General features: G+C 48.8%; 5 protein-coding genes across 12 annotated transcripts in view; 2 read left to right on the forward strand and 3 right to left on the reverse strand.

Annotated features, from left to right (window-relative positions):
- Positions 1 to 411: 411 nt before the first annotated feature.
- On the reverse strand, positions 412 to 3,908 carry stk16 (serine/threonine kinase 16). Its single transcript, XM_076138498.1, has 8 exons — positions 3,810 to 3,908; positions 3,365 to 3,489; positions 2,941 to 3,160; positions 2,700 to 2,833; positions 2,411 to 2,498; positions 2,170 to 2,298; positions 1,965 to 2,086; positions 412 to 1,730 (listed from the first exon to the last, which is right to left on the reverse strand). The coding sequence occupies exons 2-8, from the start codon at positions 3,448 to 3,450 to the stop codon at positions 1,592 to 1,594; spliced, it is 918 nt and encodes a 305-aa protein (XP_075994613.1). The 5' UTR covers positions 3,451 to 3,489; positions 3,810 to 3,908; the 3' UTR covers positions 412 to 1,591.
- Positions 3,909 to 3,925: 17 nt separating this feature from the next.
- On the forward strand, positions 3,926 to 7,035 carry pcnp (PEST proteolytic signal containing nuclear protein). Of its 4 annotated transcripts, none has more exons than XM_076138502.1 (5): positions 3,926 to 4,035; positions 4,830 to 5,074; positions 5,432 to 5,506; positions 5,658 to 5,713; positions 5,817 to 7,035. In XM_076138502.1, the coding sequence occupies exons 1-5, from the start codon at positions 3,990 to 3,992 to the stop codon at positions 5,926 to 5,928; spliced, it is 534 nt and encodes a 177-aa protein (XP_075994617.1). In that variant the 5' UTR covers positions 3,926 to 3,989; the 3' UTR covers positions 5,929 to 7,035. The 4 variants fall into 4 exon arrangements, with proteins under 4 accessions (XP_075994617.1, XP_075994615.1, XP_075994614.1 ...); XM_076138500.1 differs by having other exon boundaries at positions 3,940 to 4,050; XM_076138499.1 differs by having other exon boundaries at positions 3,949 to 4,050; positions 4,827 to 5,074.
- A 42-nt stretch (positions 7,036 to 7,077) lies between these two features.
- Positions 7,078 to 13,492, reverse strand: LOC142989103 (interleukin-18 receptor accessory protein-like). Of its 2 annotated transcripts, none has more exons than XM_076138497.1 (12): positions 13,390 to 13,492; positions 13,028 to 13,268; positions 12,312 to 12,465; positions 12,053 to 12,227; positions 11,816 to 11,890; positions 11,334 to 11,466; positions 11,081 to 11,235; positions 10,792 to 10,938; positions 7,925 to 8,023; positions 7,698 to 7,841; positions 7,501 to 7,616; positions 7,078 to 7,373 (listed from the first exon to the last, which is right to left on the reverse strand). In XM_076138497.1, exons 1-12 carry the CDS (start codon positions 13,472 to 13,474, stop codon positions 7,128 to 7,130), a joined length of 1,770 nt encoding a protein of 589 aa, XP_075994612.1. In that variant the 5' UTR covers positions 13,475 to 13,492; the 3' UTR covers positions 7,078 to 7,127. The 2 variants fall into 2 exon arrangements, with proteins under 2 accessions (XP_075994612.1, XP_075994610.1); XM_076138495.1 differs by having other exon boundaries at positions 7,698 to 7,853.
- Positions 13,493 to 13,765: 273 nt separating this feature from the next.
- On the reverse strand, positions 13,766 to 17,773 carry LOC142989119 (interleukin-18 receptor 1-like). 3 transcript variants are annotated; one of them, XM_076138530.1, is made up of 11 exons: positions 17,566 to 17,773; positions 16,820 to 17,048; positions 16,516 to 16,687; positions 16,197 to 16,353; positions 16,046 to 16,111; positions 15,826 to 15,949; positions 15,501 to 15,661; positions 15,268 to 15,411; positions 15,023 to 15,175; positions 14,361 to 14,837; positions 13,766 to 14,149 (listed from the first exon to the last, which is right to left on the reverse strand). In XM_076138530.1, the coding sequence occupies exons 1-10, from the start codon at positions 17,657 to 17,659 to the stop codon at positions 14,500 to 14,502; spliced, it is 1,638 nt and encodes a 545-aa protein (XP_075994645.1). In that variant the 5' UTR covers positions 17,660 to 17,773; the 3' UTR covers positions 13,766 to 14,149; positions 14,361 to 14,499. The 3 variants fall into 3 exon arrangements, with proteins under 3 accessions (XP_075994645.1, XP_075994644.1, XP_075994643.1); XM_076138529.1 differs by having other exon boundaries at positions 16,820 to 17,093; XM_076138528.1 differs by having other exon boundaries at positions 16,820 to 17,096.
- A 983-nt stretch (positions 17,774 to 18,756) lies between these two features.
- LOC142989097 (coiled-coil domain-containing protein 81-like) overlaps positions 18,757 to 19,523 on the forward strand; it is a 5,804-nt gene continuing 5,037 nt past the window's right edge. For both annotated transcript variants that reach the window (XR_012960652.1, XM_076138488.1), the window contains exons 1-3: positions 18,757 to 19,024; positions 19,147 to 19,208; positions 19,312 to 19,462. Coding sequence is in view for 1 of the 2 variants with exons in the window: in XM_076138488.1 (XP_075994603.1) it covers positions 18,949 to 19,024; positions 19,147 to 19,208; positions 19,312 to 19,462 (289 nt within the window). In the remaining variant the exon portion in view is untranslated. The remainder of the gene's footprint in view (positions 19,025 to 19,146; positions 19,209 to 19,311; positions 19,463 to 19,523) is intronic.

The raw sequence follows: 19,523 nt of genomic DNA on the forward strand, positions 1-19,523 counted from the left end.
AGGGGCCAGTGTGTGTGTGTGTGTGTGTGTGTGTGTTTGAGAGCCCATAAAGTGACCCAATCCCAGAGGAGTCTGGGGACGAGGGCGTGTCTGGGGAAGGAAACAGTTGAATCTCATTAATTCTGCTGTAATGAATCCTTAGGGTGCAGATAAAGTGTAAACATGTGTGTCTGTGTGTGTGTGTGTGTGTGTGTGTGAATTACCTCCAGGAATAATCAGGACGGCAGAGAGGCTCGACCTCCCGGCTGATCTAAGAGACGCTCCTGTTGTAAATCCGGTTACACACTTTATTAGTTTCTAAGCATGTGGACACAAAACGGCCCTGAAGGTCTCAGAGGCTTCATGAAGTCCAGACGATTCCCCTTAAACTCACTAAGTACCTGTTAAGTACGAATCCAAAATCATTCTGAGTGACAGTTTAAACGCATGATTCAGTTTTATTGACAGGTGAATTATAAACTCTACACACAAACGGCTTATTTGTGATGTTTCTCTCATGTTTAGCTGTTTGGTAGTGAAATAAAGTTTACATTATTAAATATCTCTTTACTCTTATTAATAATCTGTGATTTGAGTCGTAAACTTTGATGAGTTTTCAGCAGTAGATCTCCATTAACACACATTCCTTAGTAAATCCATCACATTCACAAATATCAACATTATGCATTTAAAATCATTGATTACAGTTCAGCCCTGAGACCTGGAAGTCTTCAGGTCATCGAGTCGTTCACCGTCCCGTTCATCATCGAGTCACAAAGTCACCACAGTCTTCATCTTCACTTAAATGCCCCTTAAACAGCTACGTCATCAAACCATTACATCATCTCATCATCAAACCGTCATTCGTGTTCTGAGAGTTTCAGAACCTGGGAGAAGAACCTGAGAGATCAAAGACATCTGATCACACGCAAACAGGAAACAGGAAACGCTCAGGGAGACGCAAGCAGAGAGAGGGAAACGCTTCACTGGGTTAGAAACTGAAGAATTAGGAACAAAGACTGGATGAAGATGAAGCAGTGCGAGAGAGTCAGTCACACACACACATGCGCGCGCACACACACACAGTGAATGGAGTCGAACGCAGCAAAGTGCACGGCTGAGGAATGTGATGGTGGAGCGCCCCCGTGTGGTCAAACACATCATTGCAGGTGAGGCGCTCTGGAGGCAGAGTGAAGGTGTGAAGGTGTGAAGGGAAGGCTGGAGGTGAAGATGGGAGCAGATCAGTTTCAGACAACAGGATCCTGATTAGAAGAAGAAGAACCACCTCAGAGTTTTGGTCTTGGTTTGAGTGTGAGATGTTCAAGAAGTGTTTCAGACTCTGGGGAGTTTGGCAAAGAGTTGTTTGGTATCTTTCCTGTCACATCTCTTAGCTGTTGACCAGCAGCCAGAGGCGTCACCTCGGGGGGTCAGAGGGTCAGAGGTCATTGGGGAAGCCGTGGGTCAGGCTGAAGGCCACTGAGATACGTCGCAAAGAACTGTTGCCAAGCTCTCCAAACCCGAGGAAAGTCTGTACCTAAGATACGTTAGAGTTCAATAAATAAAACCTTTGAGACGCTCTGTTTAATTTGAGCCCACAGAGCGTCAGGCCGCATCACACCATGTTGCTCTGTGTGTTGGGGCTGCGGCTCTGGAGGTCCTGCACCTGGTCCAGGACCCAGGCCACGTTGGGTCTCTCCTTTGGGTTTGATATCATGATGGAGCTCAGCAGCAACTGCAGCCCCTCCGAGTACCTGCACACACACACACACACAAACACACACACACACACTTTGTTATGAATCAGTAATGTGTGTATCAAACAGGTCAGAGGCCCCTGGGTGGGCACACACACACACACACACACACACACACACACACACACACACACACACACACACACACACACACACACACACACACACACACACACACACACACACACACACACACACACACACACACACAGCCTCAGCATGGTGACTGACCTGCAGGACTGAGGGATGGACACGGGGTTCTGGACGGCCAAGGCCACACTGTCTCCCTTCTGGAACACCAGGTCGTAAGGTCCCTCCAGCATCATCATGCAGTAGAGCACACAGCCCAGGGACTGCAGGGCAGAAGATCAAGCTTCCATCATCCAGGAGGTCACACATCAAGCATTCTAACCTTCTGAGGGAGGCGGGGCTTTACCCAGATGTCCGTGCGCTCGTCGATGATGCAGTGACTCTCCACGTTGAAGAGTTCAGGAGCTCTGTAGGAGATGGTGCAGCGCTGAGCCGCCCAGTCCTGGATGGTCATGGCCTCTCTGCTGCCTCTGACCTGGAACCATATCAACACTGTGACACACACATCTGAGAGGCCGGCACACACACACACACACGTGACTGAGCTCAGGCTGGAGTTGAGCTCTAACATGTACTGAGCCTCTGACCTCGATCCTGGCCCGGTTCATTGAGCCCAGGTCCATCAGAAGAGGCCGGTTCTCCTCCTCCAGCAGAACGTTTGTGGGCTTCAGGTCTCTGAAAGTCACAACAGACAGCAGCTGCTCAGGAACGCACATGAAGAGAGAACTGATATGGATCTGAACGATTACACAGCCCTGATCAATAAACAAGGAGGGTTTAGTTACATGAAAGAAGGTAAAGGGTTTGTTTTTTAAGTGTGTGTGTGTCTCTGTGTCTCTGTGTGTGTCTGTGTGTGTGTCTCTGTGTGTGTGTTACCTGTGTGCGTATCCTTTCTCATGTATGGCCTTGAGGCCGGAGCAGATTCCTCTCAGGATGTGTAGGATCTGTTTCTCAGGCATGCAGCTCCCCTTGTCTCTGAGTCTCTCCAGGACCGACCACAGGCTGCCCCTCTGCTCTCACACACACACACACACACACACACACACACACACACACACACACACGTCACAATCTCCCCCTCTTCCCTCTGCTCCCCCTGACCCCTGACCCCACTCACTCTGATGTAGGGCAGCAGTAACCAGGCCTCCGTCTTTCCTCCCCGGTCCACAAAGCTGTGAGCCACTAAGGTCAGGACATTAGGGTGGTTGAACTTCTGGTGCATCTCCATCTCAGTCTGGGCCTCCTGCCGGCCCTCACGGTCGTGGCACAGGATCCTCTTCAGGGCGTAGAAGCGGCCGTCCTGCACGCCTTCAACCAGGTCCACATAGCTGAAGCCACTGTGAGGAGGACACAGGAGAACTTAGGGGGAACGGGAGAACTTAGGGGGACACAGGGGAACTTAGGGGGACACAGGGGAACTTAGGGGGACACAGGAGAGCTCAGGAGGGAAAGAGGAGAGCTCAGGAGGGACAGAGGAGAGCTCAGGGGAGACACGGGAGAGCTCAGGACATTACTATGGGGGACAGGTGGACTCCTCTTACCCTTCATCGAGCTTCTGGATGAAGTAGTATCTCTTGTCGTCGATGGTGACGGAGCCCCGGGAGCACAAACACAATGCCTGTCCCATCCTGACTGGAACATCGTTTAACAACAAACGATGAAGAACCTGACGAGGAAGAACGAGCAGAGAGAGGCAGAGAGAGACAGAGAGAGACAGACACATTTGAATCTCATACATATTTATTAAAGTACAGGAACAGAACAAATACAGACCTAAGCAGCCTGAGGCTCACAAACAGCTTCTTTTTACTGTCGTGGCTCAATATGTGAACATGTTAGCAGATATTAGCAAGCAGCTTTGAAGCTACACGAAGCGTAACATGTAACACACATAACACCGTCCAGCCCAAACCATTTGCTTAATTTTTACTTTGTTTTTTATTATATTGGGTCAAAAGTAGTGACGCGGTGGCCGTCTGTCGTTACCTTAGCAGAGGAAACAGCTCCCTGTTTGACAAGTTAGCCTGCTAGCATGTTTGCCAGCTCTTCTTCGCGTGATTCCTGCGCTGGTAGGTTTGGATTGGTTTGGTTTGGTTTAGCGACACGCCACAGCGCTTCAAGTCGGACTAGCGGCCGGAGCCGGTAAATCATTCAGAGTCAGACGGAATGATGGCGGATTACGAGCAAAATAGCGAGAGCTCCGACGATGGAGGTGATATCTGTGCCGGTGCGATGTCTGAATGCGGTTTAACTGAGCGCAGGATGTAGCGTTAATTTAACTGAGCGCAGGATGTAGCGTTAGTGTCACTGCAGCTCAGCTAGGTAGCGGTCTGCAGCTAATGTTAGCTACATAGTGCTGGCTAGCTAATGCTAACTAGCAGTGATTTGAATTTTATTTTGTTTAGGTGAAGGTAATTTCCTGCTAATGTGACGTCACCACGCGTGTTCTTAACCGTGTGTGCGCGCGCGACAGAAACGATGACTTTATTATGAATACGTCGGTGATTACGTCTCCTGTTGGTAAATGTAAATAACAGACTTGTAAATGCTAAGCTAACGGGCACAAAAGGAACCAAACATGTTAAATTTAGTTATTTAAGTATTCCAAAATGTTAAGACAATGGAGACGGCGTTTCTTAATAATCAAACAGCATTAATATTGTGTATGACGTCACACGGGTGCTGAGTGCGTCCGCTGTCTCATGTTTGCTTAACATCTAAAATTAATAATGTTTAAATCATCAATACCACTGATTCATTCAGACTAAAGTCATCAGTCTCCATGATCTCTTACAGTAATGTGATACTGTGGAGGAGCAAAACCTGTCTCTCCTCTCAGACCCTGGTAGCCCTCAGTTACACACACATGTTAAGCACACGCGTGTCTGCAGGTTGGCTGCTTAAACTGAATGATAGAGTTGAATGTAGGCTTGAAGTCGCCGCTCAGTGTGTGGTGGCGCTCTGTGTCCAGTTGCTCACCTTGGTGAGTTGTCTTGCCTCAAGCAGGGCCGCAGGAGGAGGGAGGCAGAGTGAAAACTAAGCCTGTCTCTTGTAGCTCTGTGGGCGGAGCAGCTGCTGTCAAACGCACGGCTAAGCATCTCACAGCCGAACCAGACGATGACGACGACGACAATGACTCTGAGTCCTCAGACGACTCACCGGCGCCCAGCAAGTTCACCAAAATAGGCTTCAGCATGAGCAGCCAGATGGGGAAGAAGTCCAACCCCATCTCCATCAAACTGGGAGCCACAGTGAGTCGTGTGCTGACTGCATGTCCACTTCCACGCTGAGTCTCACCACAGCAGAAACACAATGCTGCAGGGAGTGAAGATGATGACGTCATCGCTCAGACCGACCTAAAAATAGAACACAGGCCCAAACCCTCAGCAGGTTTAACTTGCTGCCTGGTGTAGTTTGAGGATCTGGCCCTCCTGAGTCAGTCCATGAGATACTGAGTGGTTCTCTGCAGCCCTGAGGTCACTGGAGGTGTTAGATTAGAACATAACTACATTATAGAAAGAGGTCCTGCCTCTGTGTAAAGTTAGTATGTTAGATCATGTATGTTCTGTTCTGCTCTCCTGACCTGTGTGCTCTCCTCCTTCCTCTAGAAGCCCAAAGAACCCGTACCTGCACTTCCTGCTAAGAAGCTGGGGCTGGCCTCTGTGTTCAATGAGGACGATGACGTGAGTGCCACACACACACACACACACACACACACACACACACACACACACACACACACACACACACACACACACACACACACACACACACACAGAACCCAAAGGTGCTGAGGCTCATGTTAACGTCTCTCTCTCTCTCTCGCCCCTGCAGAGTGAACCTGAGGAGATGCCACCAGAGGCAAAGATGAGGATGAAGAACATTGGCAGGTATGAATCCTCTCATTCCAACAGAAGAATCCATGTACACACCTGCTTCATGGTGCTTTGTTGTTGCCCAGTGTGAGAGGCTTCATCTCTTTTGTCTTTGCAGGGAGACTCCAACATCTGCTGGACCAAACTCCTTCAATAAGGGCAAGCAGGGCTTCTCTGACCACCAAAAACTCTGGGAGAGGAAAATCAAGGCCCAGGCCGATAAACTGTAACTCAGTTTGTGTCTCAGAGGTCTGAGCGTGTCAGAGACGTCCTCCCCCTGTCCTCCCTGTCCTCCCTGTCTCCCCATGTTGTCCCAACCTCGTGGACACTAAGAACATTTTGAGCCTTCTGTCCTTCTCAAACCACTAGCGGCCGACACACACGGAGATGTTTGAGTTGTGTGTGTGTGAGTGTGGAGGCTCTGGGACGGGGAGCTGCACAGAGCGCTCAAACCCAATCCAAAACCTGAATCTGGCCAGAGCAGAGAGTTTGGTAGAGGGAATAAAGTTTAAACTCCTCAATCCTCCAGAATATCCACCTTTAAAAAACAAACAAAACCCAACTTCCTGCCATTCTACAAATCAGAAGTTCAACCAGGAGATGACCATGAGAGCAGCCTGAACCCCTCTGCCTCCCTGACCCGACGCTGCTCTGTGGAGCTGCTCTGTGAAGCTGCTCTGTCATCCTCAATGATCCCAGTTTGGTTCGTCTGCTGTTGGTGTAAAAATGTACATAGAACTGTGACGTGTTATTTTTAAAACCCAAGCTTGGGAGTGTGTGTGTGTGTGTGTGTGTGTGTGTGTGTGTGTGTGTGTGTGTGTGTGTGTGTGTGTGTGTGTGTGTGTGTGTGTGTGTGTGTGTGTGTGTGTGTGTGTGTGTGTGTGTGTGTGTGTGTTATTGTGCGATGCAGTTCAGTCAGGTTGGTTTTTGTTTCATTTGTTCTCAAAGTAAAGGCTGAATGTTGATGTGTTTCCTTTTGCACTCTGTGTGTAGGAGCGTCAGAGCTCCACACACACACACACTGAGGGAGGAGGCGTGTCTGTATGAACAGCTGATGACGATGCAGAGCAGCTGCGAGCCGCTCCTGTTGTGTGTGTGTGTGTGTGTGTGTGTGTTGTGCTCACTAAAGAGTCCAGACGAAGCTTTCTGTCCCTTTTGATCGTAACTTTGGAACAGTAGAGTTCCTGGGTCCTTCTCCTGTGCCTGCCTTTGATCTGAATGGACCCAGACTTCCCCTGTGGGCTGAACCAGTGTACTGCAGGAGATCCACTGTGTGATCAAGCAGAACTGCATCAGATACATATTTGATAGACAGTCCAATAAAGTTTTGAATGATGTGTTTGTGTGAAGCTTTTATTGCTGAACTTCCTCCTCAGCAGAATCCACTTCAGTCAGTCCAGTTTAAGTTCATATCTATATAAAACATATTCTATACACTTCCCTCCTGTGCAGCACTGAGGGCAGCGCTCCTCTGAGCTGGCAGCGTCTTCCTCAGTGAGCTCCAGAAGGTTCTGGTGGCTCTCCCTGGTTTGCCTGAGGTCCAGTTTAGACTTGGCAGCACCTTGAGGCTCCTCTGGACCAACGGGGGCAGCGGAGGGTCCAGCTGGCTGAGGGCTGCTGGGGGTCTGCTGGTCCATATCAGCAGGAGGAAGATGTGGGAATTCTGTAGCAAAGCCTGGAGATGTGGAGAGAAGTTTAATACCTTTACTGAGAAGAAACCACAGAGAAGTGGACCAGCAGCACCACACTGAGATCTTTGGTTCATGGTTCCATCAGGAGGTAAACATTGCGCTGAGACCAACCTGGATCCCTGATTCCAGAACAAAGACGGCGTTGCTGTTGCAGAGGAAGTCAGCAGACAGGAGACAGATCAGCATCCGGCTCCTCTGGATGGCATCGACCACGTCCTGTGTGAACGCTGCAACACGCCATGGAGAACATCAAACAAAGGTGAACACACACACACACACACACACACACACACAGTCTTTCCACCGACCTCCACCAGGCAGCAGGTCCCTCTCCAGCAGACAGAGGCGATACCCCCACTGGTCCTCTAACACCCGAGCCAGCAGTCTCTCCGGCGGCCCCTGGGTGGCGCTGCCCTCCTCGCTGCTGAGTCGCTCCGGGCTGGACAGAAACGCTGCCAGAGGGTCTGCTTCTGTCATTGTTATGATCTGACTTCACCTTTACAGTGACGCACTAAGAGAATGAAAGCTGTGGTACCTGAACACGGCGGTCCAGCTTCTTCATCATCCTCTTCATCAGCCTCAGGTGCTGAGGAGCTCCACACGTACGACAGGAGCACGTCAAAGTCCTCCTCCTCTGCTCAGGCAGGGTGGATGGAGACAAAAGTTAAGCTCTGGTTATTTTTCTAAATGATACTTTAGTGGGATGGGAGGATGATCTCTTTGTGGCGTCACTTCTCCTTCACTGGTATATCAAATAAACAAATAAAAACTCAAAGTAAACATGATTGGCCTCATGTCTTTTTGCATTGATACAGATTCAAATGATGAATTTTAGATTCCCTCAAAGGCCTTGAATGACTCTTTGGTCTGTCTCATGTTGTGCGCTGTGCAGGTTCTCATCTGCGTATCTCAGCCCTCCAGGATGGATTAGATTAGGTATGTATACAAAGAAAGCAGGATGTAGCTAATTTATTGCCAATGAGTGGTGAGACCAGTTTTAGTATTTGCAGAAGAAGACGCTGTATTACAGCATGAGATCTTATATAAGTCCTCAGGGGATCAGGTTAGTATAATCCTGCGACGGGATCGTCTCAGACAGACAGAGGAGGAAGGAAGCCATCCACTGTGGTAAGCCCTCTTTACTCTCTGAATATGTTTGGAGAACTTTTATTCATATTGTTGCTAAAGACAAAATAGGAGATGTTTCATTTCTGCTAAAGCTAAATATCTCTTACATCTGAGGACAGAGCAGCAAATCTGTTGATAGTTTGGACCAGGTGAGAGTTTTGTTATGACCCTATGAAAGTGTCACTTCAGTATAACGCTTGAGTCAACGTATTCATTTAGGTCCAAATGATGTCGTTCATGTGTTGATGAGGAATGAGATGCTGGATGAGTCTGGCTCTTGTTGCTAACAGAGATGAATTGCGTGATGTTTCCAGTTGTGTCTTGCTGTGAGTATCGGTTAGCCCTGAGCCATGCATCTCGCTGTGTTGACTGGCATTCTTATGCTGGTGGTGGCGCAGTACGCTGGAGTCGGTAAGAACCATACAGTCACAAATACACCAGAGGGAACCAGGAACCCAAAACTGACTCACTTGTTTTTACATCACATTCAGGCTGTCAAACTAGTGAACTTGGTAGAAGTATATGCCGTTCGCACTCTCCAAAGCCTTGTTCACATAAGAGATGGCTCCGCTTGGATGGCCAACACTGCACGAGAGTTTTCATGCTAAAGAGAACCTTTGACGAGGCACAGGTAATACAAACACACACTTGTATCAGAAACAGACTCTGAATGTTACCTCATCATGTTCAAGCAGCTGTGGTGATAGAAGTGATTCTTATTTTTATTACTGCCAATTTCAGAACTTCTGTAAAGGACAAGGTCCTGGTGGAGAGCTGGTATCAATTCACAGCGTGAAGTGATTTTGATAATGTGCTGTGCATGATGCGTAAAATGAGCAACCGTAGGTTCCGGGCCTGGGTTGGAGCAAAAAGGGATTTTGTAAGTAGCAAATTCCTCAGATTAATCAGAACTCAGCTGTGGAAGAAATTTGCACACAGGGCTCAGACCTCCAAGTCTGCACACGCCTCTTAATGTCTTAATTTTTATCACAGAAAATAATTGGAAATGTGGATATAATGACTTTAAGAATGTTTTTGGTCATTTATCATTAGGACATAACTGTTTCTTTCTTTAGGGCACCCACTTTTACGTGTGGCGGGATGGAGAGAAAATGACGAGCAGAGAGCAGAGAGGGCTGCGTGGAAAAGAATTATGAGTGTAAGTCGATAGAAAACATGTAAGAGAAGTTACATTCCATGGAAATAGATGAAGAAGGTGAAGATGATCAAAGGAGTTTCTGGATGTAAAGTGAACTTCTTCTGTTTAATTCTGTGTTCTGAAAGGTGACGAGCCAAAAGGCCCAAGTTCACTGCAGTCTGAAGTCACATTGATAATATTGCTTTCTGATGAATTTGGTTTGTGTCTTTGACCAAAACAATCCTCATGACTTTTGTCAACATAACCACTGGTTGATCTCAAGTCAGTCACATCCTGGAAAACGCTCTGATTCTTGGAAACTCGGTTGATTGTGTTCTTCTCTTTAATATGACATGGACCTCCTGTCTAGTCATAGATTCAGAATTAAAACTCTGTCAAATGTTAGCGTATGGAAATGTTCCAGAGGAAATGTGACTCTCTGTGATCCTAACATTCCTGAATGTGATCCTGTTTTTCCAGACTGGGGAGGTTGGAGTGACAGGAAATGCGACAGCAAACAAGCCTTTGTGTGTAGCAAAAATTCAGTGTCAACATGAAGACCTGATCACATGCTTCTACTCCTGCTACTTTTCTTCCTTTACTGCAATACATCTTCTGGCTTAAAGTTTTGAATGATGTGTTTGTGTGAAGCTTTTACTGGCTAGCCTCAACAAAGAAAAGTCAGGTTAGCTTTAGGAAACATGTACAGTGTCAAACTCTATGGGATAATAAATGTTGGTACCTCCTGCAGACACAGACTCTAAACTAAAATGTCCTGAAGGTTTATTGAGTGAATTGAATGGAAGAATAATATTATGATGATATTGAAAGGAGGTGATGAGCTGATTGGTTTATCTTGAGCCTTGTCTTCTGTGACATGAGTGGGGAATGTGTTCCATGTATCTGCTGCTCTGACTCTAAATGCTGAGTGTCCAAAAGCATTTTTCCTAAATTTAGCCGACCCCTAACATTATACCTGCAGCATGACTCAGATTGTTTAAGTGATGGTGGCACAAGATCATGAATAACGCTATCAAATAAATTTATAATTTTACCCCACCTGCAGTAGCCCCCCACTTTGGGAACCACTGCTTTAGTGACATGGTGTGTGTGTGTGCGCGTGTGTGTGTCCTTACTGTGGCCTTTCTGCATGTTTGCTCGTCCACAGTGGGATCTGTAGATCAGCGTCACTTCCAGCCATTTCACATGCAGAGTGATTCCCAGTCCAGCCACAAGCAGCAGCAGAGACACAACGGGACACACAAACACAGCTGGCGCCCTCACTGCAACACAACACACACTCATTAGATGATGTCCTTCACAAGGCCTGCTTCTTCACTATTTGAGGTCATAAAGAGGTTTTTCGTTTAAACATTTGAAGAAGAAGCCCTGAAACCCTGGCTCCAGCAGGAAAGCTCTCAGTACCTCCACGTTTCCTCCTGAGCCTGACGGTGGTGCTGCTGTTCCCCGCTGCACTGTTTGCCACGCAGGTGTAGGTGTGGTTCAGGTCCAGTGATGTCACTTCCTTTATGATGGCTTGCCTTGTGACCCGGTGCTCCGTGAAGCCCAAGTTCTCCTGTCTTAGTTAGAAAAACAACAACAAATCAGATCCTTTTTTTTACCTCACAAGCAAGTTTTCGAGACCCAGAGTCCCCACAGAGGGACAGAGGTGACTCACTGTGTGTGACTCTCCATCTGCAGAGGGATCATCCCCTCCATCCTGCCTGCAGCGCTCACGTACCATTGGATCACATAGGAGACTTTCCTCTCAAAGCCGAATATGACTGTACAGGTCAGAGTGTGTGAGCGACCTGAGGAGGAGCAGCACAAAGAGCTTCAACCTTTCATCACACAAACAGGAGCGATCGGGTACAGCGGCGAGCGCGTGTCAACAGGGTCAGGGTTCATACACTGGAAGAGGCTCGAACACTTTCCACAGCCAAGTCAAGAAGAGCACGCACAGCTGCTGCTTCCTGTAGCAACTGATGACTTTCCAGTGTGACTCTTCTGTATGCTTGTGTGCCTCTGACAGCTTGTTGTGTTAAATGTACCAGTCAGTGTGAAACGACACCAGAATTGGGAAAGTACCAGAAATTGCTCATTTCAAGTTTTTCCAGAATGGACTGCTGAGTGTTTCAGCATGTAAGAACACACACTCACCAACTTCCACTTCATCTGTCTGGTTGCCATCAGGGTGAGGGTGAAGAATGCGAGGAGGGCTGCTTCTATCCCACGCTGAGGAGATGAGAGAGGATGTCAGAGGTTTTGTTATCATGGTTATCAGTCTGATCTGAGGCTCTGGGTGTTAACCATATAGAAGAAATCACAACCAGAGGCGGCGGCGGCGGCGGCGGTGGCGGCCCGAAGCAGCAGACGGAACCAAACAGACTCACTCACGTATGGCCGAGGCTCTGACCGCCCTCCTGACCGTCCAGCTGAGCCCCTCCTCTCTCGTCTGTCTGTCACAGAAGTACACGGCGGCGTCACTGTTGCGCACTGTGCGGATATGCAGCAGGCCGTTCCCCTCACACATCAACCTCGCCTGCTGCAGCTCACACACGCTTTTGGTGCCCTGGAGGCAAACACAGCAGAAAGCACTTAGTGAGAGTTTTGAGAGTGAGGTAGATAAATGAATGTGATGGAAGCGTCCCCTCACCTTGTACCAGCTGACCGCCGTGCTGTCTTGCGGGTCGCTGCAGGTGAGACCTGGGCAGGGGATGTAGCCGCCTGAGGCCAGGTTCAGGGTCACGCTGCACATCACACTGCTGTGCTGCACAACCTGGAGGTGGAAGAGAAACTCCCTTCCACTGCTTCAGACACACAACACACCATGGAAACACAAACCATGAACATGCAGGAACACACACACACACGCACACACACACACACACACACACACACACACACACACACACACACACACACACACACACACACACACACACACTGAAGGGTTTGTTGAGGTTCTGGATAAATAGTTTTTAGTGAGAAGCAGGATCCTTGTTTGCTGACTAGATGCCTTGTGTGTGTGTGTGTGTGTGTGTGTGTGTGTGTGTGTGTGTGTGTGTGTGTGTGTGTGTCAGCGTTTTCATTAATTCTTTCTTTGTATTGAACAAGTATGACCACACACACACACACACAATAAAGACGATTACTTTGTTGGCAGTCAACAAGAGAATGTCCCAGGAGTGCACATGTGTCCCTACACCACACGTCCATCACACTGGGACCTTTAAGGTGATCTACACACACTTAAGGAGGAGCAGTGAAGGTGTCCTTAGAGGGTTAATGTCTCAGCATGTTCCTGTGTTCCTACAGCAGAGGAAGGATACCAACAGTGTGTATGTGCAGAGGGTCAGACACATGTCTCACCTGCTGAGGCACATGTACGTTCCTGAATGTTTCACTTCCACCGCTGGAAAGCTGAGGTGGTTGCTTCTGCTGAGTATGAGAGCGGCGTCGTCTTCAGACCTCCCAGACTGAGTGGATGCTGGTGTTTCATCTCTGCTGCTCTTGGACCACAGCACCTCTGTGTTCTGGTCTCCACACTGCATCATGAAGGTTTCTCCCTCCACGGCTCTGAACCTCTGGGCTGTGGTCTCCTGCTGGAGTCCTGAAGAGAGAGAGAGAGAGAGAGAGAGAGAGCGAGAGAGAGAGAGAGAGAGAGACAGCTGAAACATCACAAGCACAGGTCTTCTCAGATCATTGAGTCTGGATTGCAGGGTGATGTGTACCTGCTCTGTCCCTCAGCTGCCTCTGGACACAGCAACCCTCCAACAAAACAGGAATCATCACGAACACCAGAGCGTCTCCAGTCATGATGGCGTCTGTCTGCAGGCGATCATCATCACGTCTGTGTGCCGGCTTTTCCTCCGACTGCTTCACCTGATCTAACGTTTGCAGTAAGTCTGAGGTTACGTACCCTTTCTCTGTATTTTCAACAATTTAACTTGAAACTTGTCACTTGATGTTCCTAGCAGAGGGTGTTAACCACTTCCTCTGACGGCGCTGCTCAGCATGCTGCACTTGATGCTGACAATGACTAACAGGACACATGGAGTGAGTCCAGTGCTCTTTAACTCATCGCGTCATTCAAATTAGACCATTTTCTTCAATTGCTGGGTTAGGACTTTATTTTCCTGAAATCCATAATACACAAGGAAAAACAAGGCAGTAAACAAAGGAAGTGGAAGGAGCTTGTATCATGTGGAACATCTGTAGCCTTGGTAAAGAGTCAGGTGGATGCTGCAGCTATCTAAAGCTCCTGACCGCCGCCCTCAGATGGGTGAGACTGTTGCCCCAACACGTGCTGCTTGCTGTGGGTCATAAGTTACCGTGACGACAGAGTGCGATCAGGCGTGAGGCAGCTTTGGGACATCGGCAAGTCAGACCCGAACCTGAATTTAGCCTCCGAACATCTTCATCTGGCTTCATAGGTCAAGACCTAGAACTCGCAAAACATATTCAGCTAAATATGATCTTGTATCTGAGGGACTTCTTGTGTGAGGCAGTAGTCGAGTGGGTAGAGCTTCCGCTTAAGACCCGGAGGGTTGCCGGTTCGAGTCCCTGCCGAGGTGCCCCTGAGCAAGGCACCGAATTGCTCCCCCCTCTGCGAAGGGTGGTAATATAATATAATGTAATGTAAGTCGCTTTGGATAAAAGCGTCTGCCAAATGATCGTAATGTAATGTAATGTATCTGTTTACATTGACAGCGTGGTGTGATAATCATCTTACAGTATCATAGGATGCCTTCTCTCTGCCCCACTAACTATGTGAGTTGACCTGCAGACACCCAAACACAGCTATGATGCACGAGTTGACTTGATGATGTGATATCTTGGGTCTATGGAGCAGCAGCCATCTTCCCTGAGCGCTGGGGAGCAGGAAGGTGAAAGCGTAGCTGCTTCCAAAAGGAGGAGGAGGGGGACCAGGAGCTCAGGCCCCTCCAGGCCACGGAGTGTTCGGCCCTGCCAAGACGCTGTAAGGCCTCTGGTACCGAACCGACGGATCCCGGCTCTGCCGCGGTCCCAGCTGTGATCCAAACCAAGTGGATTTGCCGCTCCACCAGGGCTTCATGGATGGCACTCAGCAGGGCCGAGCCCGGGTCAGAGTCTCCACAGGTGGGAATCAAAACCAGCGTGCGGCTCTTCTGGATGCACTGTAACACCGCCTCTGCTGCAGCTGCAACCCATCACACATCAGATCACATGGGACTTCAGTTTAATTAAATTTGAAGCACATCACAGAAGAATATCTGTTGGATATCTTGTAATTGAAAGTCAGTGTTAGATTATAATTGGTAAACAGTGAAAAAAGCACCAGTGTTTGCAGGTTTATTCATGTTGATATTCTGTACTATGTTGTACCTTCGCCTGGTAAGACGTCACGATGGAAGAGACAAATATTGTAACCAAATCTCTCCTCCAGAACGTTCTCCAGCCACTTCCTGTCTCCTCCACACAGTCCTGCTCCTCTTTCACATTTGTAATACATCAAGTAGGCGTCGTAGCTCTTCCCATCTGAGGACACACACAGCAGCAGCAGCTTGTTTGAGCAGGTGAACCACAGCGTTGCATCACACAGGAGACATCTGGCAGACAGAATCACTCACCTGAAGAGCGGCCGAAGCAACCAAGAGTGTCTCTGAGAAGGAGCACAATCTCTATTTTGAGCTTCACATAAATAAGCAGCGACACAACCATCAGCACCACGACGCCCGCCAGCCAGAGAACCATGGAGACGTGAGACGGGTGATCTGGAGGGACGTAAATGGAGAACTTAACGGCTGAACCAGATGAAGACATTTTATCGTTCATACTGTAGTAGTCCAGGTGTGTATTTGACCTTTAGGGACCAGGAAGACGGTGACGCTGCAGTTGGAATAGGAGGGGGACTCCCTCTGACACATGGGGGACTCCAGCTTACAGGTGTAGTTCTTCAACAGATCCTCCTTTGACACTTTTTGGAGGACGAGAGACGCTGTCATCTCACTTCTACTCTCCTGGCTGCAGAGGAGAGGAGAGGAGAGGAGAGGAGAGGAGAGGAGAGGAGAGGAGAGGAGAGGAGAGGAATAATCCAGATAGACAAATAGAGACCTTTAAGTCTGCTTGCTGCACTGTTGCGTGTGTGTGTGTGTGTGTGTGTGTGTGTGTGTGTGTGGAGTCTTTACCGTGTGGACATGTAGTAGACTGGGAAGCTGTCATTGTTTTCCACAAACGTGTTGTCAGTTAACCAGTGCACCTCCTCCCCGTCTGAGTACAGAACAGCTTTACAGTCGATCTCCACGTGTGAGTCTACAAGCAAACAGTCTGCAGCAGTTACACAGGCGGAGCAACAACCACCACAACAACAACAACAACAACAACAACCACAGGGACACTGAGACTCACCCAGATCCACACTGAACAGCTGGTTTGCCTGTGGTGAGACGATCACTGGATTCCGTCCTGAGCGTTCTGTGCAGCACAAAGTCACAACAAGCTGCAGCTCAGAGTTCACACACAAGAAAAGGAGGGCAGACACGTATGAACTCTACATCACCATCAGCTTCCACGTCCAGTTCTGTCGTGCGGGTCATGTTGTACAGTCGACCGTCATACAGGTAAGACCTGACACAGCTGTACACACCGCTGTCTGCGTCACGCACACTCGGGAAATGATAGGATTCTTCAGATGAAACTGGACGGGACTGACCGGCCTGCAAGACACCAAAGCAACAAAGATGAATGGAGACACACACACACACACACACACACACACACACACACACACACACACACACACACACACACACACACACACACACACACACACACACACACACACACACACACACACACACACACACACACACACACACCTTGTACCACGTGGTGCTGGTGCTGGTGAGATGTGGGAGGTGTAAATGTTTGGGGCACTTCAGCCTGCAGGACTCCTGTATGGAGCAGGTGTGAGGATAACAGGACATGGAGTCACACTCTGACTCTCTGGTCAACACGGTCAGATTGACCGAGTCAGAGCTGCTGGAGTCCCTGACAACACATTTAACACACAGCCACACATTAGACTGACGGGACAAGGATCAGATAAACAGGCTGTGCTGGACAGGTGTGTGTGTGTGTGTGTGTTTGTGTGTGTGTGTGTGCGTGTGTGTGTGTGTTTACCCCACAGAGCAGACGTAAACCCCCTGATGCTCCAGAGAGGCTCGGAGGAGGACCAGGCTCCTCTGGTGGAGCAGCACCAGCGTCTCCACAGCTTCTGACTTGTTTCTGATCTCCTCTGTCTCCGGGGCGACGGAGGGACCGGTCCAGGTCACGTTTGCGCCTCCGGCTCGGCACCGCAGCGACACCATGTCCCCCTCCTTCACAAACACCACTCTCTCAGGACACACACCTTCACAGCACAGCACATGTGCTTTCATCAGGTTCTGATGGACTACTGCTGTTAAACAATACACACACACACACACACACACTCAACACGGGCTTATTTAAAGGGTTAAATGATAAGTTATGAGCTCAGTTAAGAAGGCTTTTTGTAATTCAGTGATCGAGTCTTGAGCAGAATCACATTCCTGCTGATTATTATCTCACAATGCAGAGTTTGAACCAGACGTCTCTATGTGGCACAGACATGAAGCACTCAGCTCACAATCAGCTTAGAGAGAGAAATGTCCCCATCTTAGGTCGTTACAGAAGAATGTCCCCCTCAACATCACAGCACACACAGGTCCACAGATCAGACAACGTCGCCAGGAGGCAACAAAAGAAAGGGTCCAGAATCTGAGATCCATTTTACGTACACAGAACCTCTCACATGTCACGCTTACAGAGGCTGGATGGCACAGATTCAACACCATGCCATCATTTCTAATATTAAAGTATTGGGTCGGACTCTTTGGTTCTCTTACCCGGTAATGAAAGCATCAGAAGGATTTCCAGCATCATAACAACACAGCAGTTGAGCGTCCTGGCTGTGGCTGCGGTCTGTTCCAGATAACACATGAGTTCATGGTGTCAGGGTGACTGTCAGCCAGCGATACTCAGAAATGAAACTGAAGGAAGGAAGGAAGTCAGTGGGAGTGTCAGAGCCGCACAAAGGTGGAATGTAGAGCTCACAACTACAGCAGAGGTGAGGTCAACCTCAGGCCACGGGGCAGAGCAGAGCAAAGTGCAGCTTCATGAATAGAACAGAGAGCAAACAGGAAGTGAAGCAGATACACACTGAGGGAAAAAAACAAAGAGTCCAGATCTCATAAGGTCCAAGGTGAAGATAGTCCAACATAAAGCTTGACCAGACTTACATCACACTGAGGAGCATCTGGGAGATCAGAGAGGAGAACAGGAAGACATCAGGAATGAGACCAGGAGCAACGGGAGAGCGGAGGAGGAACCAGGAACATCATGGGAAACCAGGAACATGACCACAAGGAAACCTGGGGACAAGAGACCAGGGGCTGACAGGGAAACAGAACGCAAGGAACAACGAGGAGGATAAACAAGGATCAGGAGAGAGAGAGAGAGAGAGAGAGAGAGAGAGAGAGAGAGAGAGAGAGAGAGAGAGAGAGAGAGAGAAGGAAGACAGAGACATGTGACAGGAAGTGAGGGAAACTGATCACACAGGTGGAACCAACAAGTCAACAATCACAACATACAAGGGCAGGAAGTGAAGCTACCAGAAACATAATGGGGGACATTGACAAAATAAAAATGAACTTAAATACCAATATTAAAGTCATTGTTATTGATACAGTTACGGATGTAGTCCAGTTTCTCTGTGGCTCCGTGTCCAGACATGTTAACCACGCTGTGTTTCTTTCATATTCAGTCTGCAGCGCCACCTGCTGGGCATTACGTTAACAGACATATAAGCGTTTGAGCCTGATTGGAAAGTTCTGAGCCCGGCGCATAAGGAAATGAGATATATGGGAAAAATAAATATATTTGAGCAAAGTCATGACGTCATACAAACTCCAGAATTACAAACATGAATTTAACTTATTTACTTGTTTGTACCTGCGTCTGTGAACAGAAAGAATAAAGTCATTCTGACGGTACCGCGCTCATTAAAACGCTCTGTTGAAGTTGAGTTTCTCCTTCCGTTTGGTTCCTCGGTTGGAGTTCCGCCGCAGTGGAGCCGCGGGGCCGGAGCGTGACGCGCCCTGCGGGGGTGCATCGCCAGGGGCAACCGGCACCCTGGAGCGCGACAGGACCGCAGTGAGGAAGGAGGACCCGAGGACCTGAGGACCTGAGCACCAGAGGACTCTTCCTCCCCGGTATAGTGACCTGCAGACATGACGGACGTCCTGAAGCTGGTGTCCGGAGGCGACATGAAGACGTCAAACACGCTCTCCAAACTCTCCGACAACGGTGAGGAACACACAACACACAACACACAACACACAACACACAACATACAACATGTCAGTGTCACTGTGTGTCAACATGTAACATGAATGTGTTTGAGACAGATCTGCTGCGTTGTTTTTCAGATATTGAAAACATTTGGGCTGATGTGTCTGTTTACATAGAGCGACAGATGACAGTACAGAAGGTACAGCTCTCTCTCTCTCTCTCTCTCTCTCTCTCTCTCTCTCTCTCTCTCTCTCTCCCCCCCTCCCCCTCTCTGTGATTGATCTATGTCTCCTGTGTGTTAGGGGGTCCACCTGTCGGGCCTGGGGACCTTCACCTTCTCTCAGCAGAGGCTGGACGTTGGCAGCAGGTTCCTGGTTCTGCAGCGACCCGTCTTCCTGCTGTCAGGGAGGCTGCAGGCTCAGGGCCTCAGTCAGTCCAGACCGCTCGCTGCAGGTGAAGACAACACGGAGATATACTAGTAAAGAAAGAAAGAAAGAAAGAAAGAAAGAAAGAC

The sequence above is a fragment of the Genypterus blacodes genome, unplaced genomic scaffold (assembly GCF_046128005.1).
Source record: "Genypterus blacodes isolate CSIRO-AG114 ecotype Tasmania unplaced genomic scaffold, CSIRO-AGI_Gbla_v1 ptg000371l_1, whole genome shotgun sequence".
In the NCBI taxonomy this organism is placed as follows: Eukaryota; Metazoa; Chordata; class Actinopteri; order Ophidiiformes; family Ophidiidae; genus Genypterus; species Genypterus blacodes.

Excerpts from the sequence above, each read along its gene's own strand:
- stk16 (XM_076138498.1), bottom strand. The coding sequence starts at position 3,450 with ATGGGACAGGCATTGTGTTTGTGCTCCCGGGGCTCCGTCACCATCGAC. Across the intron at positions 2,299-2,410 it reads TGAACCGGGCCAGGATCGAG|GTCAGAGGCAGCAGAGAGGC; the intron begins GTCAGAGGCTCA and ends ATATGGTTCCAG. Across the intron at positions 2,087-2,169 it reads ACGAGCGCACGGACATCTGG|TCCCTGGGCTGTGTGCTCTA; the intron begins GTAAAGCCCCGC and ends TCTGCCCTGCAG.
- LOC142989119 (XM_076138528.1), bottom strand. The coding sequence starts at position 17,659 with ATGTGTTATCTGGAACAGACCGCAGCCACAGCCAGGACGCTCAACTGC. Across the intron at positions 17,097-17,565 it reads TCTGATGCTTTCATTACCGG|CAGTAGTCCATCAGAACCTG; the intron begins GTAAGAGAACCA and ends ATTGTTTAACAG. Across the intron at positions 15,662-15,825 it reads GTCTACTACATGTCCACACG|CCAGGAGAGTAGAAGTGAGA; the intron begins GTAAAGACTCCA and ends TCTCCTCTGCAG.
- LOC142989103 (XM_076138495.1), bottom strand. The coding sequence starts at position 13,474 with ATGACTGGAGACGCTCTGGTGTTCGTGATGATTCCTGTTTTGTTGGAG. Across the intron at positions 11,467-11,815 it reads GACAGATGAAGTGGAAGTTG|GTCGCTCACACACTCTGACC; the intron begins GTGAGTGTGTGT and ends GCTCCTCCTCAG. Across the intron at positions 8,024-10,791 it reads AAACATGCAGAAAGGCCACA|AGGAGGAGGACTTTGACGTG; the intron begins GTAAGGACACAC and ends CTGCCTGAGCAG.
- pcnp (XM_076138499.1), top strand. The coding sequence starts at position 3,990 with ATGATGGCGGATTACGAGCAAAATAGCGAGAGCTCCGACGATGGAGGT. Across the intron at positions 5,075-5,431 it reads CCATCAAACTGGGAGCCACA|AAGCCCAAAGAACCCGTACC; the intron begins GTGAGTCGTGTG and ends TCCTTCCTCTAG. Across the intron at positions 5,714-5,816 it reads AGGATGAAGAACATTGGCAG|GGAGACTCCAACATCTGCTG; the intron begins GTATGAATCCTC and ends TTGTCTTTGCAG.